Source organism: Xenopus tropicalis, chromosome 3, assembly GCF_000004195.4.
Source record: "Xenopus tropicalis strain Nigerian chromosome 3, UCB_Xtro_10.0, whole genome shotgun sequence".
In the NCBI taxonomy this organism is placed as follows: domain Eukaryota; kingdom Metazoa; phylum Chordata; class Amphibia; order Anura; family Pipidae; genus Xenopus; species Xenopus tropicalis.
The window spans coordinates 116990195-117009680 of record NC_030679.2 but is presented as its reverse complement, the minus strand read 5'-3'; the positions used below and the strand labels follow the sequence as shown (position 1 = coordinate 117009680).

Here is a 19486-nt window from a genome sequence, read left to right as displayed (position 1 = left end):
TAGTATGTCACAAACGGTGCTGCTAGAATTTTCCTTCTGTCACCTAAGGCTAATGGGAAATGGGTTGTTTCATTTTGACTTCATTGTTTCTGTGCTATATGCTTCTGTGCGCTGACAGGCAGGTTCTGTGCCTGTCAGTGCACACAGATAGAGGCAACTGATTGGCTGCGCCAGGGGAGAAAACGACCCATGTGCCATTAGCCTAAGAGAGAAACTTCTCCTTTTCTGTTAAAATCTTTATTATGGATCCACGTTAAGCAAAAAATAACTCCTGCTAATTCCTCTTCCTAAAGTTTAAAGCACTTCAGTCATCCACACATTACTATGGGGGACCATTAAATAACCATTGGATTTTTTTTGTTTCCAATTCAGATGTTTAGCGCAGAAAAAAATTTCTCCAAGATTTACTATGCATCCAAACAGCTAAAAATCCGAATCTGATAATTCCCTAGCTAATACTTGCCTAGATCATATAGACGTCAATGGCAGATATCCTTTCCCTTCCCTGGAGGATCCTTTTGCTTCAAAACTTTAGAGATTTCGGATTATTAACGCTGGTTTTTGTAAAAAAATTCTGGATTTTTGCAACTTTTCCCACGCAGACTTTTTCAGTTTAGTTCATATCAACTGCCATATCCTTCTGTTGTTGATCTTGTTGAATTCCATCCCTAAATTCCTATAGAAGGAACTCTTCCTCAGCCTCTTGAAAACGAAACTCAAAGTCTAGTTGTAGTATAGTATTTGATTTTATATAGTTTTAGTGCAGTATCTGATTTAGTCTTGGGCCAATATCCCAACCACTGTGAATGGCAGAACTACAAAGCAAAGGACCTCTGTTCTCCTGTGTCTTGTAACATGTGGCACTTGTATTTTAGAAAGGACATTTTTATGATACGGCTTTGTATCCCTGGGTGACCCCTTTAAAGTCCATATTGTGATTTATTGTGACAGTGTTGCTGACACAGATGAGTAAATATTAGCGCTCATGCCATACAGCATGCATCTCTGCACCCATCAACCTATACAACAAACCATGTGTTCACTGGTATTGTTTACTAGTCCAAAGGCTAAGTGGTATAATCTAGAAGGCTTCCATCTGCATCTCTGAAGTTGAGCCAGTATATAAGTGTTATAGCTCCAAGCAGGCTTTGCATGCACACAGCCAGTAAAGCAGTCTCACACCCAGCTCTACTTTGTGTGCAATGCTTGATAAACAACCTTACAACCATCCAATAGCAAACACAGCATGCAATATCTGAAGCATCAGGCAACCCTTTCCATAGGTTTTAGCATTTTTGTCATATTCAAACCTAGTATCCACAATGCATATATTTCTACTTGTACTAAACAAATTACAGGGATAAGTGTTGTTTCAGCAGTAGAGCACTAGTCTCTGGCATGAGTTGACTTCTTCTATAGCTGTTAGCTTCTTGTGGCCTTATTCAGGTCTTGGGCACCAAACACAGATTGTGAGCTTTTTTTATCCATGTATATTCTTCTACTGTCTAACTGTACAAGTCCCTAGACTGTACTTGCCTCAACTGGAGCTGTATAATACTAAATGATTGCTGACATATTTACATGTAATGTGTAGGTAAGATGCCACAAATCAAGCAGAGCTCCTCAGAAGTCATCCTTGCATAAATGTTTTTTGTTTTGTTTTTTAAAATAACTTTCTTTTATTCATTGGTTCCATAAAGAGTTAAAGAGAAACAGAAATACAATAGCGATACCACCGATTTTTAGACAGATATGCATTGTTTAAATGTATCATGTATTTTTTATTAGACTTCTCAAAGTACTGATGTTGGTATATTCTAACTCAAGAAAAAGATATGATTGGAAAGAAAAAAATAGTAAGGTACAAATGCATTACACAGGTACTAGCTGTTAATAGCCATGGACAATCAATATTGTTGTACCTGTTTTGTGATTGAAAATGATCTAGGATGTTTTCAGTGTTCCTGTGATTAGAATGCATTCCTTATTGAAGTCACTCAGTAATCTAAAAACTGAAAGGTAATGCTTAAAGGGGACCTGTCACCCTAAGAAATTATTCCAAGTTCTTTTGTCTCTATGCCAATAAAGATTACTTACACTATAGTAATGATTAAAATCTTGTTTCCTTTAGTCTTGGTATTCATAATCCCAGCAAGCAGGCTGGCACCATTTTGTAGACACTGTTATTAAGAGAAGCTTTGTATCAACTCATAATCTTGTGTATGTGCCAGAATGGGGGGCTGATGCCCATGCGCAGGAAGCTCAATTATAGACAGTGAGTAAAGAGGGGGAATGTGAGGGTTGCAGAGATATCTAGGTAGTGCAGAATGGGAAGTGAATGTAATTGATATGTCTGCAGCATAGTGGCAGGGAAGGCAATATATGATTGATAGCTGAGATTTCGAAATTGCTTTATAACAGGTATGGATGGTTTAATTAAAAAAAAATGGGTTTTTTAATTTTGTTTCTGGGTGGCAGGTCTGCTTTATAACAGAACAGGATTGTAATATTTTTTTCCCACTTGGGATGGCATATATGGTGAATGTGGTGCACCATGGGAGTTTCTAGAGCAAATTTCAATGCACCCCCAAAGTGTCTGCAAAATGTAATTTCCAGTCTTGACAATGGAATCCAGATGTACACCTGTAAAGCATTAATAATTTATCGGTTAATCCTCCCTTCACCATTGCTTTACATCTATGAATTAGAACATGCTTGCAGTTTAGTTGCATGATTTAATATTTTTTAAAAATTACAATTATTAGTCTGTAACCTTGACTAGAAAGAAATGGTAACTGTTTCTTTAAAATCGTGATATTCAGAATAGAAATAATGCTCTCAGGACCCCCAGGATACAATCCATTAGGTTTGTAAGATAAAACATGACCAAAGACCTGCATCTGCTGTTACTGCTGCCCTGAATACACTGAAAGGCTGAGGCATTCATTGTAGGTCAACCATGGTAACAGCCCTACAGAGCATTGCATCTATGTTGCTTCTGAAGTTCTCCCTGAAGGCACAGCTTATTGTGAAAGTGACAATGATAAGATGTATTAACTAAAAAGTAGCCTCTAGCTTCACTCTTGACAAATACTTATAATGGGTTTGTTTTTAGAATATATGGGATATCTGTACGTACTTGCATCTGGTGAGCACAATGGTGAGCACATAAATGATAACTAATCGTCATAAAGAGAGTTGATTAAGGAAATTTTAGGTTGTTTATACAATGAATTTTACCTTATTATTCAGTAGTGGCTGTAAATACACATACTGCAGTTAGCACCTTGTATTCTGAGGAGTGACTCTTTGTATTCCTACAATATTGTCTGCAGTGTTGACTGCATTTTGTAGCGCTGCCTACAAAAAGGGCAGAAGGTTGGCAGCAAAATTGGAATGCTCAGTTAAGAGGGGAAGACACACGGAGCTACTAGTAGCAACTACTTTTCACCGCTACTAAATTAGACAATACTGATCATTTACTGATAATTGTTTCGATGTGTGTTTTAGCAGAGGCAATTCTCAGTATTGTCAATGGCAGGGTATTTTTTGGAGTTTAGTAGCCATGACAAGTAGCTGTTCTACTAGTAGCTCAGTGTGTCTTCACCCTAAAACATGCTGCAAGGGAGTGCTAGTGGGTGTCAGGGATGCTGCTTCCATGAGGCAAGTTGAGGTTTTGCTTCAGGCAGCAGTACCCAATGGGTTGCCATGAATGACCAAAGCTACTACTGATAAATGTAAGTGACAAATGTTGGTTCTTCTAGAGCATTTGTGCTCTCTGCACTAGTGATGAGTCCCCTTCTCACGCACGGACACTGAAAATTTAAGCATGAAGGAGCATGGTATTGGAAAGGCCATCTCAGGAGGCACAGGGGCCAGGATTACCGCTAGCAGGCAACAAAGGAGAGGTAAATTTATTATATAAACCCCTCAACCCCCTGTAAGAACATTACAGATTTCAAGCTGCAAAAAGAAATATGTATTATTAATTAAAATAAGTGAACAGGCTTATGTCACTGCTCAGTCCCCCTGCTATCCAATTACTCTGGTTAGCAATCGAATCATGTGTAGTGAGTTCTTTACATACAAAAACTAGGTTAAAAGCCCAGCTCATTACATCTTACAGTCTAAAAATAGAAGTGGGTATGTGGCGATGGGCAAGATCAAGAGTCAGCCAGATTGGGCATTAGGGTGTGGCAATGGTATATAGTGTGTCATGAAGAAATGCTGTTAATGGGAGAAATATTGGGAACAAGTTTGATGGAACATGGAAGGGAACTCCTAGAGAACTGGTGAAGTCTTGAATTTGAGTTATGTGAAGGGTGTATTGAGTGGCTTGGAGAGTACTTGGAGATCAGCTCAGGGACAGATTTGTGAACCCCTTTGAATGGTAGTCAGTAGGGTCAGTAGATTTATCCAGAATGGTACTTTGTAGCCAGGGTAGGGATAAGCAGAGTGACATGGAAGAGGAAAAGTGCTTAGGGAGCGCTTAGGCAGCTTGGCAGGTGCATTTATTATTGACTGGACAATCTCTTGTGGTAGAATCATTTATTGCAGTAGTTGCAGTAGTCAATATGTGACATGATGAGAGAGTGAACGGGGGGAAGGGAGAGGAAAAGTATAATTTCTGTCTAGTTTAATTTAGTAAGTTTAATTTGGAAGTATGAGGGTGGCAATCCTAGACATTGATGTGAACTGTGCTCTGCACCGTGTGCCATGTTGAGCCTGCCAGTGCTACAGGCACTAATACTCTGTTTATGGACACTAAGGGGCATGGCTTTTGCACCTCTTAGCTACAGCCTGTGGTATTGGCAAATGAACTAGTAAAATTTTTCTTTTATTCTACAAAATCTTGATTGGTGTTTGTGAAGAGTTTCTATTTTTTTTTATAGAGCAAATATTTGTTTTAAAATAGAAATACTCGTACTCCAATGTGGCTAAGGCAGGTTCTAATAATGAAAATCACAGCAAGGAAAGGATGATGGTGTTAGTAAGGTGTTTAGCCTCTGTACTACCTTTTGTAATACTTTTCTGTGTGTTCTAGTGAGTTATACTTTAGTTGCTCTCTTTTTATACTCCTGCATAGTTTTCTCTGCAACTTATATTAAAGGAATAATTCAAGGTGCCAGTTTCTGCTGATGTGACATCTGCAAAGAAAAGCAGTAAAGTTGAATGACTAGAGACAGTTTATAATATCAGTTAAAATTCCTAATTGTTTATGAGCTTCTTTTTATTTTGGTTTCTGAAGTACAATCTGAAGACGGTATGTCTTGGAATGGTTTAGCACTGTACATTTGGGGAGTTCATTCTTGGGATTTCCCAAAGTCAAAAATGGCTAGTAAATGTTCAATTCTGGAACAACCTATAACCCATGATATATTATTTCATACACATTGTAATCTATTTGCATGGGGTTAAAGTAACTGAAGAGGAGGAGCACCTAGCTTTTGATAAAATGACTTGCTAGCATTTACCAGTAACTGCAACCTTTTAGAGTAAGAGCAATTGATTTTTGTGCTATGGTAAATTCATGTACATGCAGCTCTTGCTGCCACAATCTCTTTACATCTCCAGCAGGTAAAATGCTTGTTGTATAGATCTGTTTGTCATTCAGCCAGCAGTGTTTCAAGATCATTTAATACTCAGTGTAAGACTCCACAAGCATGCACTCAGGGTCCCCTGAATTACTTGCTCCAAATAATCTCATTGCGTCATTGGGACCCTCCTCCAAAAATTGTCACATGGACTTTTTGTCCTGAATTATGACATTGACTTGTTAGACACCCTTGTATTTGCCCTAAAATATCTTATTGTAGAACATGGACTTCCCCAGTTCACTATGCTCCTCAGACTCTTAGGGCTCATGAATGGATGCAAGCTCAAGTGCAAAGTACAAAATCCTGCACAATATTGCATGTACTCATACGCTTGCGTCTGCACCTGCTCCTTACTTTGCCTAGTGCCAGTTTAGTTTACTTTGATAAAATGTGTGCTAGGCACAAAGCACATACAAGGCTTCCGTGGAACGTTTCACCTAAATATTAAACTGTCTTTCACCCAGTGAATCGCACACTAATGTAGTTATTGACACCACACGTATAGGAGGAATAAAATTGATGACATTGTTGTACACATTGGCCAAGGAAAAACTCACTCTAAATCAACTCAATTTTCCAGTTTGTACTTGTTAAATCAGTTCAGTTGTGGTTTACACTGTTTTGTAGGCACCCACTATTACACTGGAATTAGGGAATTATTGTGAGTGAAGCATCCTAATGTCCCATTTTTTACTCCCATTGATGCAGTGATGTAACCTGGTCGCACTGGGTCCCCTGCAAAAATCAGTCCCTCCTCCCCCCCCCCTTGCACTGCACCTCCAGGCCTGCATTGCACCGTGCCAGTATTTTTTTAAAAAAGGGAAGGCTAGGGGCCGGGGACAAGGGACTGCAATGCAACAGACCCTGCGATCTGGGCTCCCATGTCTCCTGGGCCCCCCACGACTGTATGGTTTGCTGTATAGGTAGTTACGCCACTGCATTGGTAAATGCACTAGTGCTTTCATATCTCACTCACCTTTGGAAGTGATGTTGTACAATGATCGCACATAACTGAAAAGCATCTAAAAAATGCACAGCATTTATAATTAGATGAGTAATGGTGACATCCTCTTGTACTATCATCTCTTTGTAGATCATCTCTTTGTTTCTACTCGCTCTTTTCTAAGAGTAATCACATTGTATCCTTTTTAACTCCTTGACCCGAATGGCAGTTGAATAACAAGCTTGATGAACAACCATGAGTGTATCCTCTGGACTCTATTCTCAGAATTATAATATTTTACCCTGGGAAATCACTCCAAACATAATCACACTTCTCTAGACTCTTCCAACTCCTCATAGAATGTATACCAGACATTTGTTTACATTTACATGTTCAAGTCTCTTTAAACTACCTCCTGAGTGACCCATGCACCAGTAGTTATATTACTAGAATTGGGTCTATTAAAAGGGAAGCCTTGATTAGCTGGCTCCTCAGTTGTGTAGACAGACAAAAAAATCACAGTTCAGAATTTCTGCTTTTTGTACAATTTACCTATTTAAAAAATATTTTGGATTCCTTTTACACCTTGCTGTTTTTCTGATAAAAGTTTCCACTTTTCCAGCTAACTTGAATGCCTTAAAAGCACATTTTTTTTACCAACACTTTTATCAAACCATAAAGTTTCTGCTTTGTGATGTTTTTCCTTGCTTTCAAGGGGAACATATATTTTTAAGCAACATTTTATTTTTCCAAAAGGTGTTACTTATTTAATAATACTCTGCAGACTCTGTGGCCTGCCCCAGCCCCAAACTACAATTCAATGTGTACTGAACTATTTTAAATGTTTTATATGAATATGAAGTACATTTACTTGCTATATTTTTTAAGCAGCTCTGTTGTGTGGTCCCATGTTTTTTCTCATGTTTCTATTTTTCTCTATTTTGGTTTTCACTTATCTTTCAATTCCCTTTGTCTTATTATATTGATTTATTCTTTCTTAGGTGTCAGAATGAAGCTGTTTGTAGCTTTGCGATGGACTGTCAAGATATTGGTTCTGTACCTTGTGTTGGGAACTGCTGTCCTGTTAAATCCAGAAGATCCGAATGTCTGCAGCCACTGGGAAAGGTAACAGGTTTGGAGAGGAATCACTGTTTTATATTTAATATGAAGGTTTTTAAGGGACTGCATTCAAGATTATGTTCTGGAGAAATAATGTTACATTTACTTGCTTTTTCAATGTACAAATAGGAATGTAGACAGTGAAGATGTAGTAGATGTCATCTTCTTGAGTTTTGCCAACAAGTAAACACACTGAATTTTGCAGGATAGCAGGGCCGCCATCTATATATCTATATATAATGTATTTTCAGACCAGCACACCCTAATTAAAATCACAATTTCTTTATTTACAAAATTACATATATACAAAATTATATATAAATAGTTAAGTCCCAAGAGGTACACTCACTTGATTGTATATATCAATTTGCCTGGGTGCAATTCACTGTTTGGCATGCTGACCCTGAAGAAGGTCACACACTTGCGTCCGAAACATTGGACCACTGAGTTTTTTGATACAGACCTGCAGAGTGCAATGCTATTTATATATATATATATATATATATATATATATATATACACACACACATACTTATTTAGTAGAATGGATAGCTTTCTATATATATATATATCAAGAATTCAGAAGGATTTATTTATGCTAGGCAAACAGGGGAATAATACCAGTACAATAATTAATTAAGCAGATGCTATTAACTTTGAAAATAGGCCAGTTGTCCATTTAAACCTTGATTTCAAAAAAGGCTTTTTAATGTCTAAATTGGAATTAAATGATAGATTTCTTATCTAAAATTGGATTTAAAGGACAATTCTTACTAGCAATTATAGTTTTATTCTCTACTTTCAAAGTGCCATCTTGAAAAAACCACAAGCTTGTACAATGCAGTCTGTGGTCAAAAATGAGAGAAGGAGACATTAAAAGAAATGGTGAGGTGAGCATAGAGGAATAGCAGGAATTATGGGAAAATAGCAGAACATTCTCTGCATGCATGCTTTAGGGAAAGGCAGATACATGCACCAATATGGATGCTACTTAGCACCTGTTTGGTAAACCACACACATTTTTGTTTACTGTATATGTGTGCAAATGGTGTCATTATTGGTATGTATGTATGTATATGTATGTATGTATAACTTTATTTATAAAGCGCCACAAGGGTACGCAGTGCTGTACAATCTTACAGAATTACTCACAGGGAAGACAAGTGTTATAATAAATAAATACAATAAATATATATAAATGCACAGGGAATATGTGCCATGTGGTATGAGACACAGTAGGAAGTAGGTCCCTGCCCCGTAGAGATTACAATCTTTACCGCTTAATACTAAAAAAGTATATTTTTATGAAAATGGTTTATTTAGATGAAGCAGGGTTTTACGTATGAGATGCTTTATGCAATATATTTTTATAGAGACCTACATTGTTTGAAGGTATAGTTTTCTATTAACAATATCAATAGTGTCCAATTGACGTTTAGCAAGCCAGTAAGCAAGCACTGGAATTACCACCAGGTCCTGGCTGCAGGTAGTTCTATGGTTCCCATGTGTCTTTATGCCCCATTGCACATGATTCATTACAGTAGGCTGGTTGGGTGACTGACACTTTCAGGAGAAGCATGCATAGATAGAGTTAAAAAGCAACTTTAGCAAATGACCTCTCAGTTGTAGTGTTGCAGAATACATCAACATTTCTAATTGTTCAATAGACTAGGCAGTCTAACATTCAATAGACTAGGCAGTCTAACATTCAATAGACTAGGCAGTCTAACATTCAATAGACTAGGCAGTCTAACATTCAATAGACTCGGCAGTCTAACATTCAATAGACTAGGCAGTCTAACATTCAATAGACTAGACAGTTAAACATTCAATAGACTAGGCAGTCTGGGTGCCACTTCTTTAACTGCCCCTTCGGTGGCCTTGTCAAAGTGTAATTTCACTATTGTAGATTTATATCTTACTCTCATGCATGAGCAAATGCTTTCAAAGCATGTAGAGTATAATGCAAGTTAGATGCCAGTTTGGCAACAGCAATATTAATAGCAAACTTATAGGGAGGGAAGTCTCTCTGCCAGATGCTGCACGGAGCACATTCATTGCCTAACATGATGATTATTATTATTATACTTTTTTGATAGAGCCTATGTATTTCACAGAACAGAGATTATACATCATACACATCAGCCCCTGTCTCAGTGAAGCTGACTAAAACTGACTACATTGTATTCATCAGCAACTTGTTTACCTGCCTGTTTTTGGAGAGGAAGAGGATCAGTAACTCCTTGCAGATAGTGTCCTGGTTGGATTTAAATCTAGGGCCCCAGCACTGAAAGGCAGCAGTGCTAACGTTCATGCCTCCAAACGTCAAAAAAGTAGCAGCTGGGTAACCTCATTGATAAATTGCTGTAGCTTATAATATTACATACCACAATTTTGCTTTAAATAATCATATAGTGACTTGGTCTACTTACTCCAATGTGCCTTAGGCAGTGTGGGAAGCAGTTGCTTGTGTTTGTTCACTGAGGTTTCCTTTGAAAGACTGCAGAGACCAAAATGCCTGTTGTGACATTGCCCTAATGCTTATTGTTTTTCTTTAACCTTCAAATCGAATCAGCTGTTTATCAGAGAAGGATCAGATAACCTTCTGTGTCGTTGTACTGTAGATTCTCGAGCTGTATTTGAATCCGTGCTGAGGTGGTGGAATGGCAAGTGTGGAGAGGGAGGGGGAAGCGGAGAGCTTGTTGTGTTTTTTAACTTTTATTCCAATCACAAATGGAAGGTATTGATTTTGAGAGAGCTGAGACAGAGTGGCAGGCACCCAATCGAGGAGAAACAAAAATGAAATACCAGCATTGATTGGTTCCACTGACCAGGACGACTTTCTTACTTAGCTTGTAATATGTCACGTTGAGAGAGAGGTCAGGGTTTATCTAGAGGAGAGAGTCAGCTTTTAGTTATCATGAGATATAAAATAACTCCGTTTTTTTGAATGTCATCTGGTTCTCCTTGATGCCAAAAGAATATCAAACATTTTACTGAACCAAGAAAGAAATTCAAAATCACATCACAATCACATGTGAGCTTTGGGAGACAATGCGGAAATTGTACCGCAGTAAGCTTGTGAGTAAGGAACACCCACAACATAAGGGGAAAGTAAAAAAGACATAAAATGGCATTGACTGTTATCCTAAGCATACGGCACAAATGGCAATGCTATTGACAGCATCTGCATCATTGTAAATCACTGTGACTGGAAGATAAATCATAATATTAAGCCCTGGGCTAGGTCAGTGACAGTGGTATATATTATGTTTGCCATGGGCCTACACAGATCAGACTTTGGTAAGCTAAAATTCACACTGACCTATGCTTTCTATGCCACTTCCCGTCAAACATTACAATATGTTACTAAATGGCCTCTTCTGTCCCTTTTAGAGCAGTGTTCTGCTTGACACTCTTCTTGTAATCTTGCTCATAGTAAATAGAGAGGAGAATAGGGTTGTGGCCATAAAATGGAAAAAGGCAATAGTAGCAGGGACTATCTTGCTGAACTGTATAGCGCTCTTGCCTACTGGCTTCCCAGTCATAAAGAGGACCAGTGTTACCACTGGTTTATGGGGATTCAGAGGTTGATCCACTATCCGTTTCCTACATGGCCTAATCAAATGTTGCAATATGCCTCAAGTGAATGCATTTTTTGATCTGATATTGCCTGCTTTATGGTAAATGTGCATGGTTCTTCAGGTGTACAGGAATCACCATGTTCAAGCTTTTCTACTTGTATCACAATTCATTGCTGAAGGGTGTTGATTAGGAAGGTTTAGAGAAGGTGAAGATTCTTGTTTATATATAGTTTTGCCCTCAGAGGTTGTCCTCTGATATGGCATGTTCCAATTTCTTGATTTATTGATCCACATCTCGTGGATTTATTAATAAAGAATGCACATAATAACATTGTTCCACTAATTTTGTGTCTGTATTAATGAAGTGGAGCAATAATGCACATAGTAACATTGTTTAATGCAATTCTATTTTTTCCTTCTGCTCAGAACATGTCCTGATGGGAACGTAACCTCAAATCGCTGTACCCTCATTTTGGGTGGCAGTAACCTTTTTACACCCAGTGGTTATCTATTTTGGGATTTTAAATATTTTCTCTTTGATTAAAATGAATAGATCATGGGACCACTAGGGAGTGTTGCCTCATAAAAAGTTTAACACAAAACAACTACAATTTAGTGTTTTAATAACTATTTTGTCTGTCTCTTTAAAAAGCAACACTGTCACAACTGTACCGATCTATACTTGGCTTAGTCAGCACGTATGATGCTGTGGCTTAGTATCGTATTGCAAAATGTGCTGACGTAGCATCTTCCTGGGTGCTTGTTTCGCAGCATTGTGTCCCAGCACTTTTTACTTTTTGTTTGTATGATGTGGCCTCTTTCTTTATAAATGACACATTAGTTGTAACTTTTCACATGAAAATACAGATAACAACTGATTTTTCTCATTCTGTAGCTGTGTGTACTGTGTGGCTTTAGTGATATGTCTGCTTCATATTAACTACTTAAAAATGTGCCTAAGTGTTACTTTCCGCCTAAACAACAAAAAGCTGATCCATATTTATAATATACAGCATGTTTAACATGTCCTGTTCTTCTTCTCTTATAGCTATGCAGTGACTGTTCAGGAATCCTATGCTCACCCCTTCGATCAGATTTATTATACCCGCTGCACAGACATCCTAAACTGGTTCAAATGTACAAGGCACAGGTATAACCTGCATCTCTGGTCTAATATCCTACAAATGAGCAAACATTAGGCTGTGCTGCCATTGCTATCCTGAGCAGGCGATGTAGTCAATTCTGTGTCTGCAATGTTATATTAGATGGTAGATATGCTGTCCCTGTAAGCAGTAGACTGTGTAATCCCTGATGTACATTTTGTTTTTGGCTCTGCAGTGTTGGCTCTTCAGTCATGCAGTATCCCAGTCTTTGCAGTGTGCCACACTCTATACTATTATATCTGAGCACTACACCTTTGTGCATGTCCTTTCTGTACAACATAGTCTGGACATTTTGTGTGTTAATACTGTACTGTACATCATACTTGGTGTAAACAGCGCAGTTTTTTCAATACACTTTAACTGCTTTTAATGTTCAGTTTATGAATTTAATGGGCTCCGCTATGCTTTTTTTTTTACTAATAAGAAGGGTGCACCAAATCCACAATTTTTGGATTCGACACACAGTTAAATCCAAACCCTAATTTGTATATTCAAAAGTGAATTAAATCCAAAAATGTATTGCATCGTCCAAAAAAAAAAAAAAAATGTCATATGAAGTTGAAGCTTTAAAGTCACATGACTAAAAGGGCCAAATGTGGATCTGCTTTCTTTCCTATCACTGTGGATTGTCAAGCAGGGTATTGGCCTGTTAGTGCACAGATGGGACAGATTTTGGCACAGAAACACAGAATTATGCATTTTCACATTTAAATCAGCCTGTATGTACACTAAACAGTACGCAGTGATGTTGGGACAGATAGAAGCAGACTGGTATTTTCTACCCTGATGTAGTTTATATTAGTATATGTGAGTGAGGTGTACAGTCATAAAAGGAGAAGGAAAGGCTAATAAAGAGTTAATCTCAAGCTGCAGGCATACCTTCAGTTGTCTCAATAGTGCCCTTAAGTCTCCCTATATTTTTCCTGTTCAGATGATCAGAAGCCTCATAGGAAAAAAAAAGCTGAGCTGTGTAAAGAAAGTTCCCATAATGCCTCACTCCTGCACCGAGACCAAGACCAGTGTACATGCTCAGTTTGTAAGACTAAGTCAGCTTCCTGCTGATTGGCTCAGATCCACATTCCTAAGGTGGGGGGAGTGAGTTCTTAGCAGTCTTGAGGGAGGGGAGAGCAGGAGAGGGGAGAGAAGAGAGAGCTGTGTGTCTCTGGCACAGGAAAACAAAGAGACAACAAATCCTCAGATGACTCAGTGCAGCGTTTCTGTGAGTGCTTATGGCTGTATTTACATAGACCTTTCTGATAAAGCTTTCTTAGTTTTTACCTTTCCTTCTCCTTTAACATCATGCTGTGCACTAATAATTGTGAACTATTGAAACACAAGTGTTAATCAATTTTAGTATGCTCTGTGGGAGACAGAACACCAAATGTGTTTACTGCTTGTGTCTACTTATGTGAGCACAGACCCAAAGAGCAGAGATTCTAAGTAAAACTAAATATTTCCTTATGTTTTCTTGTATAATTGTAATTATTGTAATAATGACATAAAGAAGGACTTGTGAATATGTGACCCACCTGTTGCCCACTGTTATTACAGAAACATGTTATTCCTTTTTCTAGGATAAGTTACAAGACAGCGTATCGTCGCGGCCTCAGAACTATGTACAGGAGAAGGTCGCAGTGCTGTCCTGGATATTATGAGAGTGGGGATTTCTGTATCCGTATGTATCAGTCTTTATTCTTCTATTGGTCAACCCAAATATCTAGAAGTGCAACGTTAACCAAATAGTGAAGTATTAATTGGTTATTGCATTCTATGACCTGGAATTATAAAATGTGGCCTGGTTGCTGGAGCCAGTGTCGGACTGGAAACCCAGGGGCCCAGCAGAAATCCTTAGCCCATAGGCCCACTCTCCAAACTATTTTTTCCTCACCAGCATCTTTATTCTCCTAGTCTCTTTTATTTACATGCTAGCATCTATTCTTCCATCTATTTCTACTCTTCCTTCCCATTTAGAAATAGGGAATGACAATGAAACAGGCCAAATGGTAAGGAGCAGGAGGGCCCACTGACACCTGGGCCCACCGGGAGTTTTCCTGGTATCCTGGTGGGCCAGTCCGTCACTGGCTGGAGCTGGTGATTGTAGCAATGAAGGGGATTAACTTTAAGACTAAATCACTAGCTTCTGGTGCAAATGTCAAAAAGGAAATAAGATGAATATATATATATATTCATAGAGTTAACATTAAGGTGAATGCCTCACCATTGGTTTCAGGTTACCCTGAAGAAGGAAGCCAGTAGAGCTATGATACTTCCATTTTCATTTACGCAGTAAAGAACAAGGTTAAACACTGGGGGGGTTGCCAAATTGATAGGTACCCCCTGGTGATTATAATTGCTTATTCCCTGTGTTGGCACTTTTCTTCACTAAAAAACACACCAGCCCGGGGTAGTATTCTAATGCGCGCCGGACTAACAACTTCCTTCCTGTCATGGGATCTTTTCTACACAATCCAATAGCATCCCATGGGAAAAGCGAAGGAGATGGCTACTTGACTGTACTTTATGCAACAGTTCTGCTGATTTTCTCTGACAATGTTTTGTGTCGAATCATATTGGCAGCTGGTGAATTTTGCCATACTGTATATTGCTATATGACTATGAAAAATGACTTAAAAAAAATAATGTAAGATTTTACGCCTCTTTAAGAATGACATAGCTAGTTACGTTTTCCCTCCTAACTGCAAAGAATATGCCTCTGGCAGTTGAACCTCGGGTCTTTTTTTCCAGAACAGTGTATCACAGAAGTCTGTGGCTTTCTCAGATCAATACACGTTGTACAAGAGCCCAGTGTTATTTTACTGTCATCGTATTTCATTGCTGTGTCGAGGTGTTAAACCTTTTGTTTGAATATTGCCCTTTTCCAGGAACTGTGTATCATACCTGGCAAACCCATTATTATTACCCTGCATTATGCTAATACTTGCTTTATCACTATCGCTATTTGTCTCTCCTTTGACTGAATATCATGCTGCATGACAGAAATATTTATAAAATGTAGGTTCTGATACAGTGGTACTGAATGGTGCAAGGTGATTTGTAAGGTTCAGGAAAAGAGATACATACTTTCATAGATTGTTTTGTAAATGTAGTGCAACCATCACTCATAACTTCAGCCAGGTGTATAAAGTCTTATGGGTCAGGATAGGAAAGCCATTTTTGCGGGCAGATGTCCTGCTATTTGCACATGTACATAATGCAACATAGCCTAAAAATCCAGTGACTTGACACCTTTAACATTTCATGTTACACGTAGAGAATAAAGTACTGCAGACTGAGGGTATGCTCATAATGTTGATTTTACCGTGCTTTCTAAACATCAGATCTAAATAATGCAATTACTTTTAACACTGAAGCAACGTTGATGGATCTAATTTAAAAGAAAATGTCTCTAATATGCAATTATTACAAGAACATGTAACATCTTGCTAGATGATCTAACTAAACAGCACATCCGGTTGCCCTAGATACTAAGGGGTGCAATTGTGACTTTATGTAACTACCAAGGAAGCAGATCCTGAGGGGGGTACAGGGGGCTTGGTGGGGTCTGTTTCTTGGTAGTCATTTTGTCTCCCATAAGTCACAACTTTGTGCAGAGGGGGCCTGGGCTCCCCAAAATTTCCCCTGGCTGTATTTCCTGATTTGGGTCAACTGAATCACAACTGGGAAGTGTAGTGGGGGATCTGGTTTAATATGTGTTTGTAAAGTGTATATAAGGATGGATGGCTGTCATAATGTGAGCACCCCCTAAACATTGTGCTGTATGAATGCTGAATTCTCATTAGTCTATTGGCAACATGAAAATGTATGTTTTTTTGTTGGTATTCTGCTTGGGATGATGTAACACAACCCATGTATAGTAAAACTGAGTGCAATCTGCCTGGCCTATGGGCACTTCCTCCATGCCACCAGACCTATCACCCCTCACATTCTTCTTGCTTAACATTTGCACCCCTTCCATGATTTTGGGAAAAAGTAAACTGACAGCTCATCACATTCTTACATAACTTATAATTTAAGAGTGATACTGATAGCTGTTTAGAGTGTCTAGGGTCAAACCATCTTTCATTATGCCTCCTTGTCTTCTGTCCCTGAGCAGTATCTGTGGAAGATGCTTTGTGTGTGTTTTAAGGCCATGACACACAGGATCCTTCATTACGCAACAATACCTGTCCCTTCACTTTGCTGTCATAAAAAAAACAACACATTATTTGTGGCAATGTTGTTCAGCACTTCATCGGCCATGGAAGAGTTGATATCCTGCCAGGCAATGAGGCCACCCCTTTAGATTAGAGGAACAGAGCTTCCATTTGAAGCAGCGTAGGTGGTTTTTCACGGTGAGGGCAGTGAGGTTGTGGAATGCCCTTCCTAGTGATGTGGTAATGGCAGATTCTGTTAATGCCTTTAAAAGGGGCCTGGATGAGTTTTTGAACAAGCATTTAGGTATGTGTTGGTATAGATTGGTAAGTATAGGTTGTGTGTGCTGGGTTTACTTGGAAGGGTTCAACCCTATGTAACTATGTAACTATGTACCAGGAAACTTACACCTTAACCATCACTTGCAACAAAAGCGCTGAAAGTTGGAGGATCTGATATAGTACGATATGATATCAGATTATATCAGTAATACAGACATTGTTTGTGGTATTTATAGGGCTGTTTTTGAGTACATAAAGGCAAATGTTAGACTGTTTGCTGTAGGAGATTATCCTGGGACAGATTTGTACCAGTGCTAGTAAAGTACACCAGATGAGTCCAATCAACACTGTAACATAGATATCAATGCTACATGTCTAAAGAGTGAGGGCTTTTAACATTACGTTAACACTTTTTTTCTTTTTAAATCTCTTTAAAGTGAGGATATAATTCAATTAATTAATGACTCTGCACACTAGTTTCCTAGTCACACTAGGAAACAAAGTAATAAGCAGTTTTAAAATGTATCTAATCCCCATTTCTAATCTGCCTCTCAGCATATGCAAGAAATAGCCTTAGTGGTGTATCAAAATCCCTTACAATTTCACTTCCATGTTCCCAATTCTGCCTTTAGTAAGTCTGCCCTGAAGGGCAAGGTAATGAAACAAAAGAGAAACAGGGAAAGTGGGCTTTGCTTTGAAGCGTACATTATTTTACGTATTTATATTACAGCAAAGTCCTGCGGGGGGAGATTTTTTTTTCAGAGCACGGTAATTGTTAGGACAAAACAATATGCTTTCGAGATGCAATATGGAAAACTCAGGAGTCATTTTAGAAAGTAATACTTTCTCCCTCCAGGAAACATATTTGTCTGATCTAGATCTGAAGGCATCTTGCTCAGTTTCTTGAGTAACAGTGTTGTGAAAGGGAACTATTTAGAAAATGTAAAGTTAATATAGGCTTTATATTATAGGTATAGAATTGTTAGTAGATAATGTTTTATGTGATAAAGCATACATTTTAATATATACTTTTTAAAATAAACATTGCTAGCTTAAATACTGTACTCATGTCTCCTGCTTTTAGATGTATGTTGTGGATAAGATTAGAATAAGGACAATTTCACACAGGGCTATTTTGGGAGGATTTAAACACCACATTTTTAAGTAGCTCAAAAACTCAGCATTAAAGCACCTGAACCAGTGCTTGTGCTCACGTCAGCTCTTGCCAGGCGATAGTTGCATTAAAACCAAGAAAAGCTCCAAGATATTTCACTAATTTCATCCCCAGGTCAGACTGGGCTGTCAGGGCCCCAGCCCTCATGGACCCCAGCATGGAGAGAGCATGGAGGGGCATCACTAGTTCAATAGAAAAGGGTCAGAAGAGAGACCTGAAGTGGGCAGGAAATGAGCAAAATAAAAATATTCACAAAGCAGATGATTAGGGGAATATGAGGTGGAGATGAGGAGAGGAGTAGAGAGAAATATGTTGGTAGGTAGGAAATCAGAAGTTAATAACACATAATTTCCCTGGGGATTATCACGAATTTCAGACTTGGAGTAGGCTATTACAGGATCTAGCCCTCTAGTCCTACCTTACATCTCATCTTTCTACTAATGAGGCCCCTACCTCAGACATCCATCTTCCTACAGTGAACTCAACAGAGGCTGCTCTTCTGCCTTTTATAGACTAGGGAACAAGTGTTCTTCTGAAATGCTCACTACCACATTTCCGAGCAATAATCAGCTGCCCTGCTACTGTACCTGCATGGTCCAGGCCATTACCTTACGGAGTTAACGGAGTGAGGATTCTCAATGCTTTGCTCCCCATGGAGACCAAATGCCCCAAACTTACACCTACCAGTTACTTGCTTATACAACTTTTTTCCTGATATACCTTTTTCTGACTCCAAATTATGTTTAACATACAGATGTACAACCTGTTCTTCCCTACTTACTCTGTTGGCCACATATTTTTTATTCAATACCTTTAGCTCAGGCTTTCCCATTTTACCAGTTAGGCTGGACATATTTTTGTTATGACGCACAACATGCAAATTGTTTATAAATGCAAATCATTTAAGCCTTAGGGCCAAGGGAGATTAGTCGCCCCTTAACAAATCTCCCTTGTCGCGGGCAACTAATCTCCCCGAAATGCCATCTGACCGGCTAGAATGTAAATGGCCGGTGGGATGGCACAAGCGGCGATTTGCCGCCATTTATTATGCGGCAAAACCATGAAAAATGAAAATGTAAAAATAAGCCGCAGAAGTCATGAAAAAGTCAATGGGAGCTGTCCTAGGCAAATTTGTAACAATCTCTATTTAATTTGTGGTTTTAAAAATATTTGTGCTTTTCTTGTTCTATTCGTTTTTATTCTGCATTTCAATTTGTTTGTTCTTTTTCAATTAGGATCTTTTAATAAATGATTAGACATTCATGGTTTCAAAAACCTCTGAAACCATGAACATCAGAATGTTGCTAAATTTGTGACATAAATTCCAAAGTGGGTGTATAAGGTCCAGAGACTTAGCTCCAGAAATATCTGCTCCATTTCATGAGGGGACAGATCATGTAGCCTGCTGGTTTTCATACAGGAGAACCGCAAGTGACACTAAAGGTGGCCATACATGGGCCGATTCTAGCTGCT

At 38.6% G+C, this 19486-nt stretch overlaps 1 protein-coding gene across 3 annotated transcripts in view; it reads left to right on the top strand.

Moving 5' to 3' along the window:
- Window positions 1-19486, top strand: part of megf11 (multiple EGF-like-domains 11) — a 207592-nt gene that overhangs the window by 37521 nt on the left and 150585 nt on the right. For all 3 annotated transcript variants that reach the window (XR_004222063.1, XM_018092496.2, XM_002938361.5), the window contains exons 2-4: window positions 7542-7665; window positions 12292-12393; window positions 13981-14081. Coding sequence is in view for 2 of the 3 variants with exons in the window: in XM_018092496.2 (XP_017947985.2) it covers window positions 7550-7665; window positions 12292-12393; window positions 13981-14081 (319 nt within the window). In the remaining variant the exon portion in view is untranslated. The remainder of the gene's footprint in view (window positions 1-7541; window positions 7666-12291; window positions 12394-13980; window positions 14082-19486) is intronic.